The sequence below is a fragment of the Heptranchias perlo genome, chromosome 18 (assembly GCF_035084215.1).
Source record: "Heptranchias perlo isolate sHepPer1 chromosome 18, sHepPer1.hap1, whole genome shotgun sequence".
NCBI lineage: Eukaryota > Metazoa > Chordata > Chondrichthyes > Hexanchiformes > Hexanchidae > Heptranchias > Heptranchias perlo.
In genome coordinates, this window is record NC_090342.1 from 41,800,152 (window position 1) to 41,816,110 (window position 15,959).

The following is a 15,959-nucleotide window of genomic DNA, read 5'->3' on the forward strand; positions in this document are numbered from 1 at the left end:
GCCACTGGAGAGTTTTTCCCCTGATTCACATTGACTTCAATTTTACTAGGGCTCCTTGGTGCCACACTCGGTCAAATGCTGCCTTGATGTCAAGGGCAGTCACTCTCACCTCACCTCTGGAATTCAGCTCTTTTGTCCATGTTTGGACCAAGGCTGTAACGAGGTCTGGAGCCGAGTGGTCCTGGCGGAAGCCAAATTGAGCATCGGTGAGCAGGTTATTGGTGAGTAAGTGCCGCTTGATAGCACTGTCGACGACACCTTCCATCACTTTGCTGATGATTGAGAGTAGACTGATGGGGCGGTAATAGGCCGGATTGGATTTGTCCTGCTTTTTGTGGACAGGACATACCTGGGCAATTTTCCACATTGTCGGGTAGATGCCAGTATTGTAGCTGTACTGGAACAGCTTGGCTAGAGGCGCAGCTGGTTCTGGAGCACAAGTTTTCAGCACTACAGCTGGGATGTTGTCGGGGCCCATAGCCTTTGCTGTATCCAGTGCACTCAGCCATTTCTTGATATCACGGGGAGTGAATCGAATTGGCCGAAGACTGGCTTCCGTGATGGTGGGGATATCGGGAGGAGGCCGAGGTGGATCATCCACTCGGCACTTCTGGCTGAAGATGGTTGCAAACGCTTCAGCCTTGTCTTTTGCACTCACGTGCTGGACTCCGCCATCATTGAGGATGGGGATGTTTGCAGAGCCTCCTCCTCCCGTTAGTTGTTTAATTGTCCACCACCATTCTCGACTGGATGTGGCAGGACTGCAGAGCTTTGATCTGATCCGTTGGTTGTGGAATCGCTTAGCTCTGTCTATAGCATGTTGCTTCCGCTGTTTAGCATGCATGTAGTCCTGAGTTGTAGCTTCACCAGGTTGGCACCTCATTTTTAGGTACGCCTGGTGCTGCTCCTGGCATGCTTTTCTACACTCCTCATTGAACCAGGGTTGATCCCCTGGCTTGTTGGTAATGGTAGAGTGAGGAATATGCCGGGCCATGAGGTTACAGATTGTGCTGGAATACAATTCTGCTGCTGCTGGCCCACAGCGCCTCATGGATGCCCAGTTTTGAGCTGCTAGATCTGTTCTGAATCTATCCCATTTAGCATGGTGGTAGTGCCACACAACACGTTGGATGGTGTCCTCAGTGCGAAGACGGGACTTCATCTCCACGAGGACTGTGCGGTGGTCACTCCTACCAATACTGTCATGGACAGATGCATTTGCGACAGGTAGATTGGTGAGGACGAGGTCAAGTAAGTTTTTTCCTCGTGTTGGTTCGCTCACCACCTGCCGCAGGCCCAGTCTAGCAGCTATGTCCTTCAGGACTCGGCCAGCTCGGTCAGTAGTGGTGCTGCCGAGCCACTCTTGGTGATGGACATTGAAGTCCCCCACCCAGAGTACATTTTGTGCCCTTGCTACCCTCAGTGCTTCCTCCAAGTGGTGCTCAACATGGAGGAGGACTGATTCATCAGCTGAGGGAGGACGGTAGGTGGTAATCAGCAGGAGGTTTCCTTGCCCATGTTTGACCTGATGCCATGAGATTTCATGGGGTCCAGAGTCAATGTTGAGGACTCCCAGGGCCACTCCCTCCTAACTGTATATCACTGTACCGCCACCTCTGGTGGGTCTGTCCTGCCGGTGGGACAGGACATACCCAGGGATGGTGATGGAAGAGTCTGGGACGTTGGCTGAAAGGTATGATTCTGTGAGTATGGCTATGTCAGGCTGTTGCTTGACTCGTCTGTGGGACAGATCTCCCAATTTTGGCACAAGTCCCCAGATGTTAGTAAGGAGGACCTTGAAGGGTCGACTGGGCTTGGTGTTTTGCCGTTGTCGTGTCCGGTGCCTAGTGGTCCGATGCCGGGTGGTCCGTCCGGTTTTATTCTTATTGTGACTTTTCGTAGCAATATTTTACAACTGAGTGGCTTACTAGGCCATTTCAGAGGACAATTAAGATTCAACCACATTGCTGTGGGTCTGGAGTCACATATGGGCCAGACCGGGTAAGGACGGCAGGTTTCCTTCCCTGAAGGACATTAGTGAACCAGATGGGTTTTTACGACAATCCGGTAGTTTCATGGCCATCATTACTGATACTAGTATTTTAATTCCAGATTTTTTTTATTTAATTAATTGAATTTAAACTCATGACTCTGGATTTTCGTCCAGGCCTCTGGATTACTAGTCCAGTAACATAACCACTATGCTACCGTACCCTCTCCTGATGTTGCAGATGAGACACACTGTTAGGACAGATTCTGTAGGTGCTTTATGCTGCATCTGGTATACGCTATACCTGATTTGGGAACTTTAAACAACACTTCAGTGGAACATTGGTAGAAACCCTAGACAAGTGGCATAAAAGGCATTTATGCCATTACTCCGGGGGTTCTGCCAAGTTCCTGCCAGAGAACACCCACAGAATTTCCAGGTTTGGGTGCCTGCAAGGGGACTTTGTTCTATTTCCCAGGGGTAACAGACTTGACATCAGTTAGTGCAAAAGTCACCATTGGGTACATTCACTAAACCTGTGCTCCCAGAGAGCATGGATTGGAGAACAGGCACCACTGTGTTTTAGTCCTAACCCATGCTCCATCTAAGCTGAGTTTATGGGAATGCCAAATTTACCTGTGTGTTACTAAAAACAATTTAAAAATGAGATAAAACATTAGAATGGCATGACATAGGTAATTTGGGCCTGAGGGGAGCCAAGATAGTTACAAGCTGAAATTCGAGTGTCATTTTCTCATGATCTACTTAAGCAGTATTTCAATAACTGACAGACTTTAGCCCTCACACAAAATCCATTTCCTTTCATGGGGTTGGGTTATTGAGGAAGGAAATCTTCCTAAGATTATTTGCCATATTTGTAAACATAGCAACATCAAGTGATGATGCTGTCGTGAAGTTAATTACACTTTTATTAAGAGAAAAGAATTGATTAAAACTGCTGAGCAGAAAGTCCTGACGTCAGTGATAGTCAGTGAGTAACTGAGGCGTGCAGACCAGAAAGGTCCCAGGTTCAACAATCTGTTCTGAGTTAACTGATCTCAGTCTGAACAGCAGTACAGATGTTACAATTATGTCTCTGGGTTAGGAAGTGGACAATCAGCTGCAGTTCCTGGTTCCTGATTCTAATTGCTATCCAGCAACTCCTGCTAGAAATATGTGTGGACAAGATCAGGCTCGACTATGATGGCCTCCACATTGAAAACAGAGACTAAAGTCTTGGGGCAGGAAAATGTCTTTAAGTACACAGACCTCTCCCCTCCTCTCCCCAGGTTCTTGGAGCCAGCTGCTGGATCATGCGAGGCGGAGGGGAAAAGCCCAGTTTGAGACAGAGTGGCAAAGCCTCCAAAGAAATCAACCAGTGGAAAGAGGTGGGCAGGGAAGTGAGTGATAATTCCATGAGCGTGATTTTAGCCTGGAAAAACAGTGAGGATTGTGGGGGGGGGTGGGCGGGGGGGAGCAGTAACCATTGCAAAAATCTAAAACCCGCCTCCAACTCACCCATTTCTAGTTTTCACAGGGTGGGGGAGCAACCAACCTGCTCTCAGGAGGCAGATCGGGCATAAAAAGCTTTTAAGGAGGCTGCGGGCCTCCATTTTCGAAGCTTCTTTGATTTTAGCCCCTGGGGGCCAGGATTCCCAGGCCTTCTACTTCACGCCACATCAGAGGAGGCGAGAAGGCCCAAAACTGCAGGTAAGTGCCTTTATAGCACAGCTTGTGAGCCCGGAGGAGCAGGAGTTCTTCCCCAGGCCCAACAAGCCTACCTGCAGCGCCCTCCACGATCTCTGATCCTCTCCCCCCCTCGCTACGATCTCCGACGACTGACAGACCGAACCCCCCCAATCTAACACTTACCTGTTCACGTCCTCTTCCTTCCTCTTTTCCCGTCCGACTGAGAGCCAGCCTGTCACAGGCCAGCCTGTCGGGTGGGAAACCGGCAAAAAAAGACGACGTCCTTACATCAGAATCGTAAGGACGTCCAGGAAGCCCGTACGGGTCCATTGAGGTAAGAGAAGTCAGCCACGCCTTCCAAAAATGCAATGTACGAAGCACATCAGCCACTTTTAACCTTCTCCCTCTAGCTTTGCTGAAGTACTTCAAGAGCTCATCATCAATGCCCATGAAGTCGCTTAGGGACCCTTACACCCCTGTCTTCATCTGGAAGTGTTCCTTCACAGCCTTGCATGCATTTACCCTAAAACTCACACAAGATATGTAGTTGCTTGCTTCATACACCCATCATCCCCCAATTATGGCCTGCATGCTGACACTTGGCTTTAACTGTATCTCATGGCAACCAGAGGTCATTCTCACGTTTTGCATTCCTTTTAAAGAAGACCACCATTAAAGAGCGAGATTGGCAACAGGTAGTAGACCCCCAACCTGCACCCTCACACCCCATATGAGGAAGCAGCTTTGGAGGTCATGGAAAGGCAGTAAACTGAAGGGATGAGAGATGGAGAAGTTGAAGGCCAGGTGTCAGCTGAAGATTCATCATAAATTCTGCTCCTTTTTTTTGTCATCCAATTATACTCTACATGAGCAATCAACAAATTAGATCATGAAATCCTTAGGTCATTCCAACTTAAAAAAAACATGAACTCTGCTCCTCAGCAATCTATTCTAACGTTTCTTCTTCCTCCTTTGAATGTGCTAGACCAAGAGAAGGATGAAGAATCAGGCCCCTCTGCTTCTGGCCTGGCCATCACTTTACTGCACAAGTCATTAATCACTGTCTCCCTGCCCAGCATCAACTCAGATATCCAGCTTAGAGTGAACCGGAAGTAAGTGCAAAGCACGATGCAAAGAGCTCGAGTGGGCTGGAGGAATGGTAGTAGAACAGAAGGAGGAAAGCTTTGCTGGCTAGAGGATGTTGTCCCATGACTGAAAAGCCTCAGGATCCAGAGGTCACAGGTCCTGCTTTTAAGAGATGTTTGCAGAGCAGAAAACCTACATACAGTCACGAGGGATGGTGTCCAACACTCTGCAGTAGATGGCGGGTCAATCAAAGGGCTCCATACCCACATTTCTGGCACCTTGGTGGATAGTTTTGCAGCATTACAGTCTACCTTACATAATGTGGGAGCTCCAGGCCATTTTGCAGTCCCAAGGTAGGTGGCCAGAGAGCAGTATGTGCTTCTGTCCTGGATGCTCACAGCTGCCATAAAGACCAAGGGTACTAGATTAGAGAACTGCATCTCTCAGCCTCCAGGTGTCATCCTCAGCCAATTTGCACACAGCAAAGTCCCTCAAACAGTAATGAGATAAATGACCAGATAATCTGTTTTTTAGTGGTGTTGGTTGAGTGATAAATATTGGCTAGGACACTGGGAAACTCCCCTACTCTTCTTCAAATAGTGGCATGGGATCTTTTACTTCCACCTAAGGGCAGAAAGGGCCTTGGTTTAACATTTCACCCAAAAAGCAGCACCTCCAAGAGTGCAGCACTCCCTCAGTTCGGTACCAATGTATCAGCCTAGATAATGTGCTCAAATCTCTGGAGTGGGGATTGAACCAACTTGGAGGCAAGAGTGCTACCACATAACCAAGGCAGACACTTAGTAGCAAATGCATAAAATTCTACATCTGCTATTTCAATAAAGCCATTAATCTATTTAAAAGAAATGGACAATGATTTTGTCAAAACAGCAGACAGAAGAATTTCACATGGATGCATTAACACAGCGTTTTCCAAACTGTGGGGTATGCCCCGAAAGGTTTCAAAGCTGGGCGCAAAGAGGTCAGAAAAATAAAATATTTTCAGAAAAAACAATGTTGAGGTGTGTCCCAAAGTGAACATTTTTGCCGTGCTCCCTACATGTGTAGTGGTTTGGGACATTGCCTTAGATTGCGATAATCCACTCACGTGACTGGGGAAGTCCCACGAAATGGCAATGACGTCGCTCCGGCAAATGACCAATGGGTTGTGTGTGTGGAAGGCAGAGTGCCTCCCACACACAGTTTGGAAAACGCTGCTTTATAGTAAAGACCTAAAGGGTCGGAGCCAGTACCATTAGGAAAACAGTATGTTTTATTCTTATTCTTGTGATTTAATGAACTTTGTTTTATGTTTTGTAAGTTATCAACAAATATCTAATGTTTACATTTATGGGGGGAGCGAGAGTGCTCGCCTTCACTACTGTGGGGTGGGAGCCAAAATAGTTTGAGAAATGCTGCGTTAACACATCCATCAGTGTGGAAAGAGAGGTTGCCTCTGTGAAAGTGAGGAAGTAGGCGAGAGGGAGAGTGTCTTTGTAAGCATGAAGAGGAATGCTTCTGTGAAGGAGGGGGATTGACTGTTGAGGTAGCTTTTAAAGAAATAATGGTCTGGTTGGTCTATTGAATATAGATAAAGCCAAATGGTATTTAATTTTCCTACAATGTTTTGGATGAAAGAACCAGCAAGTGTGAATTTAAAAGGTGTTTAAAATTAACCAGGTTGTATAATTTTTGATGTAAAAGTTCAAAACTTCCTAGCGGAAGCGGTACGTGCAAGGAAGGGGTAACATTTGGAAGAAGTGTGTACAATTTTAAATTTACTGCCTATGCCTCTATGCAGGATTAAAATATGCCACCATATCTCTTGGGAGCTGCGAGGAGTAGGCTTCAAGCTCTGAAGCAAACTATTTTGACCCTAAAGTTCCCGGGGCCCACTTCACTTGCGCAAGTGCAGAAGGGCAGAACCCTTGGCTGTTCAAACCGGAAAGTCGTTGATCCCATCTCAAATTGCAGGGTTAGGACAAAGGCAATTTGCAGCTCAAGGCAGGCACATCACACCTGTAAAGGCACTTCAGCAGTACCCACCCAAATACGCCCTTCGCAGGTAGAGTGGCCCACAGCTACTCTGCCAGAAGTGCCACGAGGCCCTTCTAAGCCAAACACAACTTTAAAAAAATTGTCTTTGCAGACAAAAGGTAATCGATTCCCTTTAGTGAAGGTTCGGGGCCTTTCTAATGGCCTCAAAAGGACTCATGCTGGCTCTGAGATGGTGAGAGTTCTACTAAGGCCTACCGGAGGCTTAATGGGCAGAACTCCCAAGAACTCCTCCAGACATGCCTCCTTGACATGGAGACACAGGCCCTTACCCCATTGGAATTTAATTAGGGCAATATAAATAGGGTGGAATCCCAGCATAACCGGGTTCTATCCCAGATTCTTGGCCTGCCCCACCCCCGTGGTTAAAGTACTCCTTTCTGCCCTCTCTGATCACAAGGCCTTTGCTTTTATATTTCTAAATTCGCTTTTACGTGCTACTCACTCAAGTGACATGTCCATCATTGATAACAAATATCACCAAAAACTAAAATTCAATAGACATCAAACCAAGTCACAAAAAATTCTCAGTCTTTTTATCCCTGTACGGATCCTGGTAAATATTGATAATTCTCTCTCTATCTACTCCAATTGTTTCTCTTTCCTCTTCTTTCAATTCTGCTCTCTCTCACCGCCTTTATTTCTTTCTCTCCTCCACTTCTATTCATCTCTACTTCTGTCCCTCCTCATCCTCCATTTCAGTCTCTTTCTTCTCTATGCCACCTCTCTTTCTCTTACATTGCTTCTGTTTTACTATTCCTTCACTTTTCGTTCCCCACTCTCCTGCTTCACTTTTCATGTTCTGTTGCCTTCGTCCTTCAATTCTCACTTTTTTTTGCTCCCCTCTTTTTTATTCATTTTTCACCCTCTTCACAGCCTTGCTTTAACTCTTTCTGTCTTTTGGTGTTCTCCTCCATCTCTCACTACCTTATGCTTTCCTCTTTCATGCCTTTGTGGGCAAGAAGCACTGGGTGGGTGAGCAAACAGATAGGCAGGGAAGCAGTGAAGGCTGGCAATTAGAGTAAATCGGCACATAAGTAGGTGGGCCAGTAAGCACGTGGGTGGGCAGGCAAGCAAGAGGGGCCGGGAGACACTTAGGGCCAAAAGGCAAGCCACTAAGCAGCTAAAGGCAGTGAGCAAGCAGTAATGGGACGAATAGGCAACCGACAGGTTGGTAGGCTGGGAAGAACTTGGGGCAGGTTGGGGAACAGGCAGAGTGAGAAGCACTAGGGGGCTAGGGGGCATTCAGAGCAAATGGGCCAAGAAGCATTTGGGCTAGACTGCCATTTAGGCAAGTCAGCAGGCAGTCAAATAGGCAAGCCAATAAACACACAGGGCAGGTAGACAGACAAGCAAGCAGGAAAGGTGGGAACCACTCAGGCTGAATGGGTAGCCAAATAGGTGGGCTAAGAAACATTTAGGTTGGGTGAACAGGCGAGTGGGCAAGTGGGAGACCTATGTCCCATCCAGGTATGTATCCAGCCGCCCTTACCCAAGGTTTTCAGAATCTGGCTTGCCCAATTCAATCAATCAGTCAGAGCTGTTCCCAACTGCACAATGTCACTCCCACCTGAGCCCTTCCCCATTTGTTTCTCCACACCCCCCACCCCACCCCCCGAGTAGGCTTTTTTGAAATAAACATATTCTAAGAATATACAGTTAATACCACAGGCCCAATAATAGAATCCCAGCACCAGCTGTGTCTGCAACCAACTGAATTGACTAATGCGAGGTTAGCTCACTTGAATATTTTTGTGGTGCTGAGCACATAATGTACTGAGTGTTCCACGGTAGTTGGGGGCCTGAATGTACATTGGTTACCAGAGGCTAGTGAAGGGCTGCTGGCCATCCTTAAAGCACTAACATTTTTGGAGAGATTAGCCTTTGGAGGTGCAGTACAGGATGTTGCATCAGGTGCTTCAATAATTGTACATTTTCAACCTAATTTATATAATGAATGTGGCTTAATGAGCCTTGCATTTCCCTGCACTCATCACAGGCTACAGCACTTTGGACTGCATATTTCACCCATGAGTATAAATAAGCTCTTTATTCTGAATTGTTTAACTTTTTTTTTAAATATAGATTTATGTTATATTTATTACTTTTATCAGTAAATTTTCAATTAGGTGAAAAATTTAAGATGGTGGTTCAAACTAACTTCATAAATCTATTTAACATTTTAATTCATTACTACATGCTACTTGTCAGTTCAGGATTGTTAATCTTAAAAAGAAAATTGAACAAATTGATTGCCCAATTTTCTGCTGCTTACGCATTCTTCATTGGTACTTACAGACTGAATCATACTGTTTTTGGTTAATTGACATTCAATCAATAGGATACTTGACAGCTGACTTAACAGACAAGTCCTCATTTCAGTCAATCACAAACTTTTGCCCTAAGAGGTGCGATACTTTGATGTGGGACATCCTGAAGTGTGACTTCCTGAACTATGGTACCAAAGTGTGGTCTGAAGTGTGAAACTTTCATATGAGATGCCTTTCAAAAGTATGATGTAATGGATGCACGCAAGATGCAAGACTTCTAATTACTTATAGTTGTAATATAGCTCTCCCAATGACTCACTTGGTAAATGTATTGCCTTTTTTAAATTATTCATTCATCGGATGTAGATGTCACTGGCAAGGTCGACATTTATTGCCCATCCTTAAGATACTAAGCCACACAGATCCAAAAAAACCCCATACTCTGCCTCTGGTCTGTGCAGAGTTAAGCTAATTAGAAATTACCTTGATGTCCTAGGTTAAGAAGCGGACAAAAAGTGTGTCTGCATCGATGTTGCATGGGGACAAGAAACTCTGGAATGACCACTTGGGTAAGGTACTGGAGAGCTTCTGGCACCGTCCCCAAATGATTCAGCATCTTCAGGAGAAGGGGAGCAGAAAAAGGGAGAACACTGATAGGCAAATATGCTGGTGTTAAAACATCTATTAGGCACAAATTCTTAAATACGTAAAAAGTACTTATTTAAAAAGGTCAATTTTAACAAATCACAAGTGGAAGGATTCTGGCCAGCTTCAATCAGTTGTCATAGTACAAATCTGACCTCAAAACACCTATGGAAAACAAAGTAAACAATAGCTAATCCTAAATCAGATTCCACAGTAGTATTTTCCAATATATAAAGTAGTACCCACATTTGTGTCACTGCCAGATTAAGTTTGGCCACATTGGTCTTCTACCTAGTTCTCATCCAGCATTGTTATAGTTGTGGGTAGTTCAGAGGGAGAAAAGACAATACATTTCAGATTAACAACCTTTGAAGAGTTTCTGATAAGTCCATAGAAATGATTGGAGCCAACAGTCATTAACAGCAAGTTGAATTTACAAACACAATAAAGTAAATTCACTGATCCTGTGCTCCCAGCGACAGGTACATGCAAAGGAAGCCTGACTCAGAGAATCAGCATTACTGTACGGTAGCTCTATGTGTTCCTTTTGAGCATAGCTCCATGCTGGAAGTGCAGGATCAGTGAATGGGCCTAATGGAACATCATTTAGAAGTAAAAATGTAATGGAAAAATCTCTCTTTCTTTAGTCTAATCTTACTCACTAATGCCCATTTTTATACCATTGAATTTATGCCACTGTTATCCTGAATGTTTAAGAATTGCACTTACTTAAACCAACATACTGCTGGCAGGACTGAATTATAATGCCACTTCCACATTGCTGCCTAATCAGAGCTCTCGGTAAATGTACACTTACGCATGTGCAGTGCTTCACTCACCAATGTCCAAATGCCAGTTAAATTTTTTTTACTGCTAGCAAAAAGCCAAAGGCCATTAGAAAGATTAAAAATTGCATTTTAAAAGTTCCAATGAAACATTTTGGAACTTTTTGAAGTTCATGTAACATTGGTTGCAGTTATGCTGCAACTGATGCAAGACCAAAAGCTTTGTGAGGTTACCTCTTTAGGTTGTCTCACACAATTTGCCAGAATTTGGCCCCAGTACTTCATTCCCAAACTACATCATATTATGTCGATCCAGAACTGAAATTGCTTTACTTTGATGCAAAATGTGTGGTTTGACTAAAATACTAAGAAATCTGATTTGGCTGCTCTGGTTACAATGAGATACTTTAATACCCTCAATACATTAAGATTACCAGCACAAGTGAGGCACTATAAACAATACCACCTCGCTCATGCTGGTAAGGCTGTTCTGCTCAATAATCAATGATGCCCTTAATCTCTAAGGAAAACTAAGCACCTGGTGATATGTGGCCTATTTCAGTTGGTGCCACACCTATGTTTAAATCTAGACTTTCCCGCCTGGCTAGAAGTAGGTTTTGCATTAAAATTAATAGAAGTGTGCTATTTGCAATTTTCTGAGATCAGCTCATTATCACAATTATATATAGCTCCAGATGCCAACTTTGTGTGTAGGGCGCACGCTAGAGGTGGGAGGGGAAAAGTGCAAGTGAGGTAATTGTGAGTAGCAGCTTGACTTGGTGTTACCAATCATGTTTCTGAGTTAGAAGTTTGGGAGTTCAAGCCCCACTCCAGGACCCAAGTACAACAACAAATAACATTTTGGGATACAGTATATGAGTAATTTGAGACCTGACATGTGGCAAGTGTAGCATGCTTGGAAGGAAAAAGGTGACTTTGGGCCTATGATTCCCAAAACTCTCCACCACTTGGTTTTCCTCATGTCATTTCTGGGTCTGATGTAGACTAATTCATAGAGATTGATTGCTATTAGTTAACAACTCCATTATCGTTGTATCATGTGACTACCAGGATGGTAGAAGGCGAACTAGATGGACCTTGGTCTTTTCTCATCCAGCGATTCCTTTTTTCATCATCTAATTTGACACTTCAGAATTACATAGAAATTATAATACAGAAATAGACCTTTCAGCCCAACCAGCTTGTGTTGGTGTTTATCCTCCACATGAGCAATAGTTCTAATCCCATGTGCCCGCATTGTTCCCATATCCCTTTATTCTTGTTTCTTTCAGCCACTTATTTAACCCATTCTTAAATGTTGACTTGGTCTCTGCTTCAATCACTAACTCTGATAATGCATTCCACAGTGTCACAAACCTCCGTATAAAACAGTCTCTCCTGCTCTCTGTCATAAATCTCTTGCATTTAATCTTATATCTCTGTCCTCTCACTGGAAACAGTTTTGCCAGTAAATTCTGCAGGGCTTCTTCTGATCTCTCACTGTAACTTCAGCGGAAGATCGGAGGAAACCCCAGTGACACAGAGTAAACTGCCATTTCTCTAGGGTTTCCTAACATCTACCAAAGTTTCGGTACAAGATTGGGAAAACCCCCACAGAAATTACTGGAATCTGCTTCTACGTACTGTCTCATCCCATCATCATTTTAAACATCTCGGTCACATCACCCCTTAATCTCCTCTGTTCCAACAAAACAAACCCCAATTTTTCAAATCTCTCTTCATATCTGCATTTCCTTATACCATCCTGTAGCCCCAGCAGTAAGTCGCACTCAAAGGGTGTATGGGTCAGAGATAAGGCTACGACATTTTAGTGCTGATTCTCCAACCTGTGCTCCCTTCAAATGCGATTCCCTGCTGGGAGCTTAGAATCAGTGATTTATCCTATATATTAAATATCACCTATTCTTCACATTAAATGTAGTATTCAGGGTGCATTTTAAGCCACAACCCAACAATAGGCAGTCTATAAAACAGAATATCACACTGGAATGGGGAGTGTGTGAATTCTGGTTACCTTATTTGCAATAACAGTCAATATAAATTAAGGTTCTTCACACTTGTGAAAGTACAGTGGAGAGACACAATTAATTACTGGTGCAAGATCATATTTATTACAAGTCTTCATGTTGCAAACATTTGACTTGTTCAGATTATTTGCTACATTGAAGAATGGTAATCAAAATTAAAATTGCATTCTATTTTCACCTTGGGAAACAAACACTGAACAGAAATAACAGAAAAATTAAAAATGATTATTGCTTTTAGGAAGTGACGTCACTTACCCAGGCAATTATGGCCGTCATGCGCCAACATAAAGCCATCATAACAAGTACATCTGTAGTTGCCTGGAATGTTGATACACTCATGAACGCAGCCACCATTGTAGTCATTATCACATTCATCAATGTCTGAAAGACAGTTAGCAAGACATACTTCAGCACGGCACAGGACACTCTGGAAGGCATCACACACAAAAAGGTAGCTGATGGTGATGGAGACAGGCACCATAGTGAAGGTATTTGATAGCTCCAATGAAGCTGGGTTTCCAATTCAAGAGTACAAACAACCTATAGCAAACAACTCGAGCAAGCACACGGCTATGAAAAGTAAGAATGGGGAAGAGGTGAAAGTTCAGAACAGATTCACAAAAACACTTACCACAATTATATGAAAAAAAAACTGTTGCAGAGTTAATCATTAAAAAAATTAGCAAAAAGTATCACCAGTTTTAAAACAAAAGCTGAAATATAGAAGTCTGAAAATTAAATTATTTTTTAAAAATCACATGATTTGGTTAAACTTGTCCTATGTAATCTATAGCATTGAAATTATTGTCAGCAATATTAGCAAATGACTACTTAATAGATTTGTATGGAACTCCACTGTCCAATATTTTTTATGGCAGTGTTAATCTAATTATTTTAAACACGTTAAGCCCTTCATTCAAATAATAGATAATATCGTGAATATATTATGAGTTTGTCTGCCAACTGTCATTTCCAGTCTTATTTTTCTTATTTTTCAGTTGACTGGTGTAGGAGAAAAGATGTCGAACGCTGTAGTATCTTCACATCATGGTGTTCTTCTGTAGGTCATAAGTCACCTAAATTCTCTCAGCCTCTACCAATCTCTGCATAACCCCCACATAACAGTAAGTATGTAAATGAATGATTCATAACATGTACATTAATTACATAGGCCCTGAATTTTCTCGAGGCCTGCAGAGCAGTCATACCCATAGCAAGGTGGGATTTCCATCCACTGGTCCCATGGACTCCTGACCCTATCTGTATTCCCAGGATCAATTAATTTTCATAAAGTGGGCAGGCGTGTTAACCAGCATTGACAAACTAGGGTATCAAACACAACAACTTGCACTTATATAGTGCTTTTAACGTAGTAAAACGTCCCAAGGTGCTTAATAGGAGCGTAATCAGACAAAATTTGACACCAAGCCAAATAAGGAGATATTAGGACAAGTAACCAAAAGCTTGGCCCAAGAGGTAGGTTTTAAGGAGCATCTTACCAGAGGAGACGTAGAGAGGTGGAGAGGTTTAGGATGGGAATTACAGAGCTTAGGACCTAGACAGCTGAAGGTGCAGCCGCCAACAGAGGGGCGAAGGAAATTGGAGAAGCACAAGAGGCCAGAATTGGAGGAGTTCAGAGATCTCGAATGAGTTGTAGGGCTGGAGGAGGTTATAGAGATAGGGAGGGGTGAGACCATGGAGGTATCTGAACACAAGGATGAGAATTTTAAATTTATGTTGCTGCACCGGGAGCCAGTGTAGGTCAGCGAGCACAGGGGTGATGGGCGAACGGGAGTTGGTGTGCGTCAAGATCCGGGAAGCAGAGCTTTGGATGAGCTGACGTTTACGGAGGGTGGAAATGGGAGGCCAGCCAGGAGAGCATTGGAATAGTCGAGTCTGGAAGTAACAAAAGTATGGATGAGGGTCAGCCTCAGGAAATTAGACTTGGGGCCGGCCACAATGTTAGTATGCTGGCACGAAGAAAAGTCTCAAAAGACAGCCCAAAACATTTTCCAGCTTTTTTTGTCCTCAATATGCCAGTTTCCCCATCAGTTGCAGTGGGGAAACCTTGGCCTTCAACTACTTGGCAGTCTCAGATACCATTAGCAATGTTGGATAAATGGCTTATAAATTTCAAAGGACAGAAGAAAGGTGGTTCGCCAGCATCATTTTCTGCCACAATTTCCACCTCTACCCACCCCAAATATGTCCTTCCTATGTTATATTTGGTATGGGTGAGGGTAGAAAGCTGTAAAGGCCAGTGGCATCTATATCTATTGTTATATTAGTAAAAATAGTACGGCCGCAAAAATCCGTGGAGGCTTCGTTAAGTCCTAAGATGCATCCACCAGGAAACTTCGGTGCTGACCCCATCATAGTGTGCAGGGACAAAAGCAGGTTCCCTCCTAAATATATCACCAGCAGGTAACTTCACCACTAGGGGCACATCTTTGTGGGGGTGGAGGGAGGGATCATGTCCTTTATAAGGGGTCTGGAAAATACTTACCTTTTGTTAAAGTTTGAGAGTCTAGGACATGACACAGGCCTAGACCTCTAGGTAGGTCCCACATATTTACAGTCCAGGGACAAGGAAACTTCTGGCTTGGGATCCTCTCCCCCAGCCATATTCACTGACATGAGCAACCTTGTTTTGGGCAGGAAGAGACCCCAAACTACATCCCCAGGAAACTGATGGCGAAGGCGTATCCAGGTCTCAACCTAAATCGGACCCTTCCACCAGACTTATGGTGAGGGGACACTGGAAAGGCTACAGAATTTCAGCCCTTACATCTTCACATATTTTCTGTCTGCCACACTCTGAAATCATGCTCTGGCTTATTGATTGGCTTAAAGTAAAACAGAAAAATACAACGGATTAGCTGGCAACGCATGAATCAAAAACAAGAAAAACATAAACAAAAGAATGAAAGAAGGGAAGGAGGAAAGAAAGAAAGAAAGAAAGAAAAACTTGCATTTATACATTGCCTTTCATGACCTCAGGTTGTCCAAAGTGTAGTCAAAGTTGTAATATAGTTAAATTGGCAGCTAATTTGTGCACAGCAATGTTCCTCTCAGCAGTGAGTTAAATGACCAGTTAATCTGTTTTTGTGGTGTTGGTTGAAGGATGAATGTTGGCCAGAACACCAGGAGAACTCTCCTGTTCTTCTTTGAATAGTGTCATGGGATCTTTTACATCAACCTGAAAAGGCAAACAGGGCCTCAATTTAACATCTCATCTGAAAGACAGCACCTCTCAGTGCAGAATTTCCTCAGTACTGCACTGAAGTTTCAGTTTAGATTATGTGCTCAAGTCTCTGGAGTGGGACTTGAACCCACAGCCTTCTGACTCAGAGATGAGTGTGCTACCACTGAGCCAAGACTGACACAATAA

General features: G+C 43.8%; 1 protein-coding gene across 3 annotated transcripts in view; it reads right to left on the bottom strand.

Annotated features, from left to right (window-relative positions):
* scube1 (signal peptide, CUB domain, EGF-like 1) overlaps positions 1–15,959 on the bottom strand; it is a 288,050-nt gene that overhangs the window by 249,727 nt on the left and 22,364 nt on the right. For all 3 annotated transcript variants that reach the window (XM_067999790.1, XM_067999791.1, XM_067999793.1), the window contains exon 3: positions 12,824–12,949. In XM_067999790.1, the coding sequence (XP_067855891.1) occupies positions 12,824–12,949 (126 nt within the window). The remainder of the gene's footprint in view (positions 1–12,823; positions 12,950–15,959) is intronic.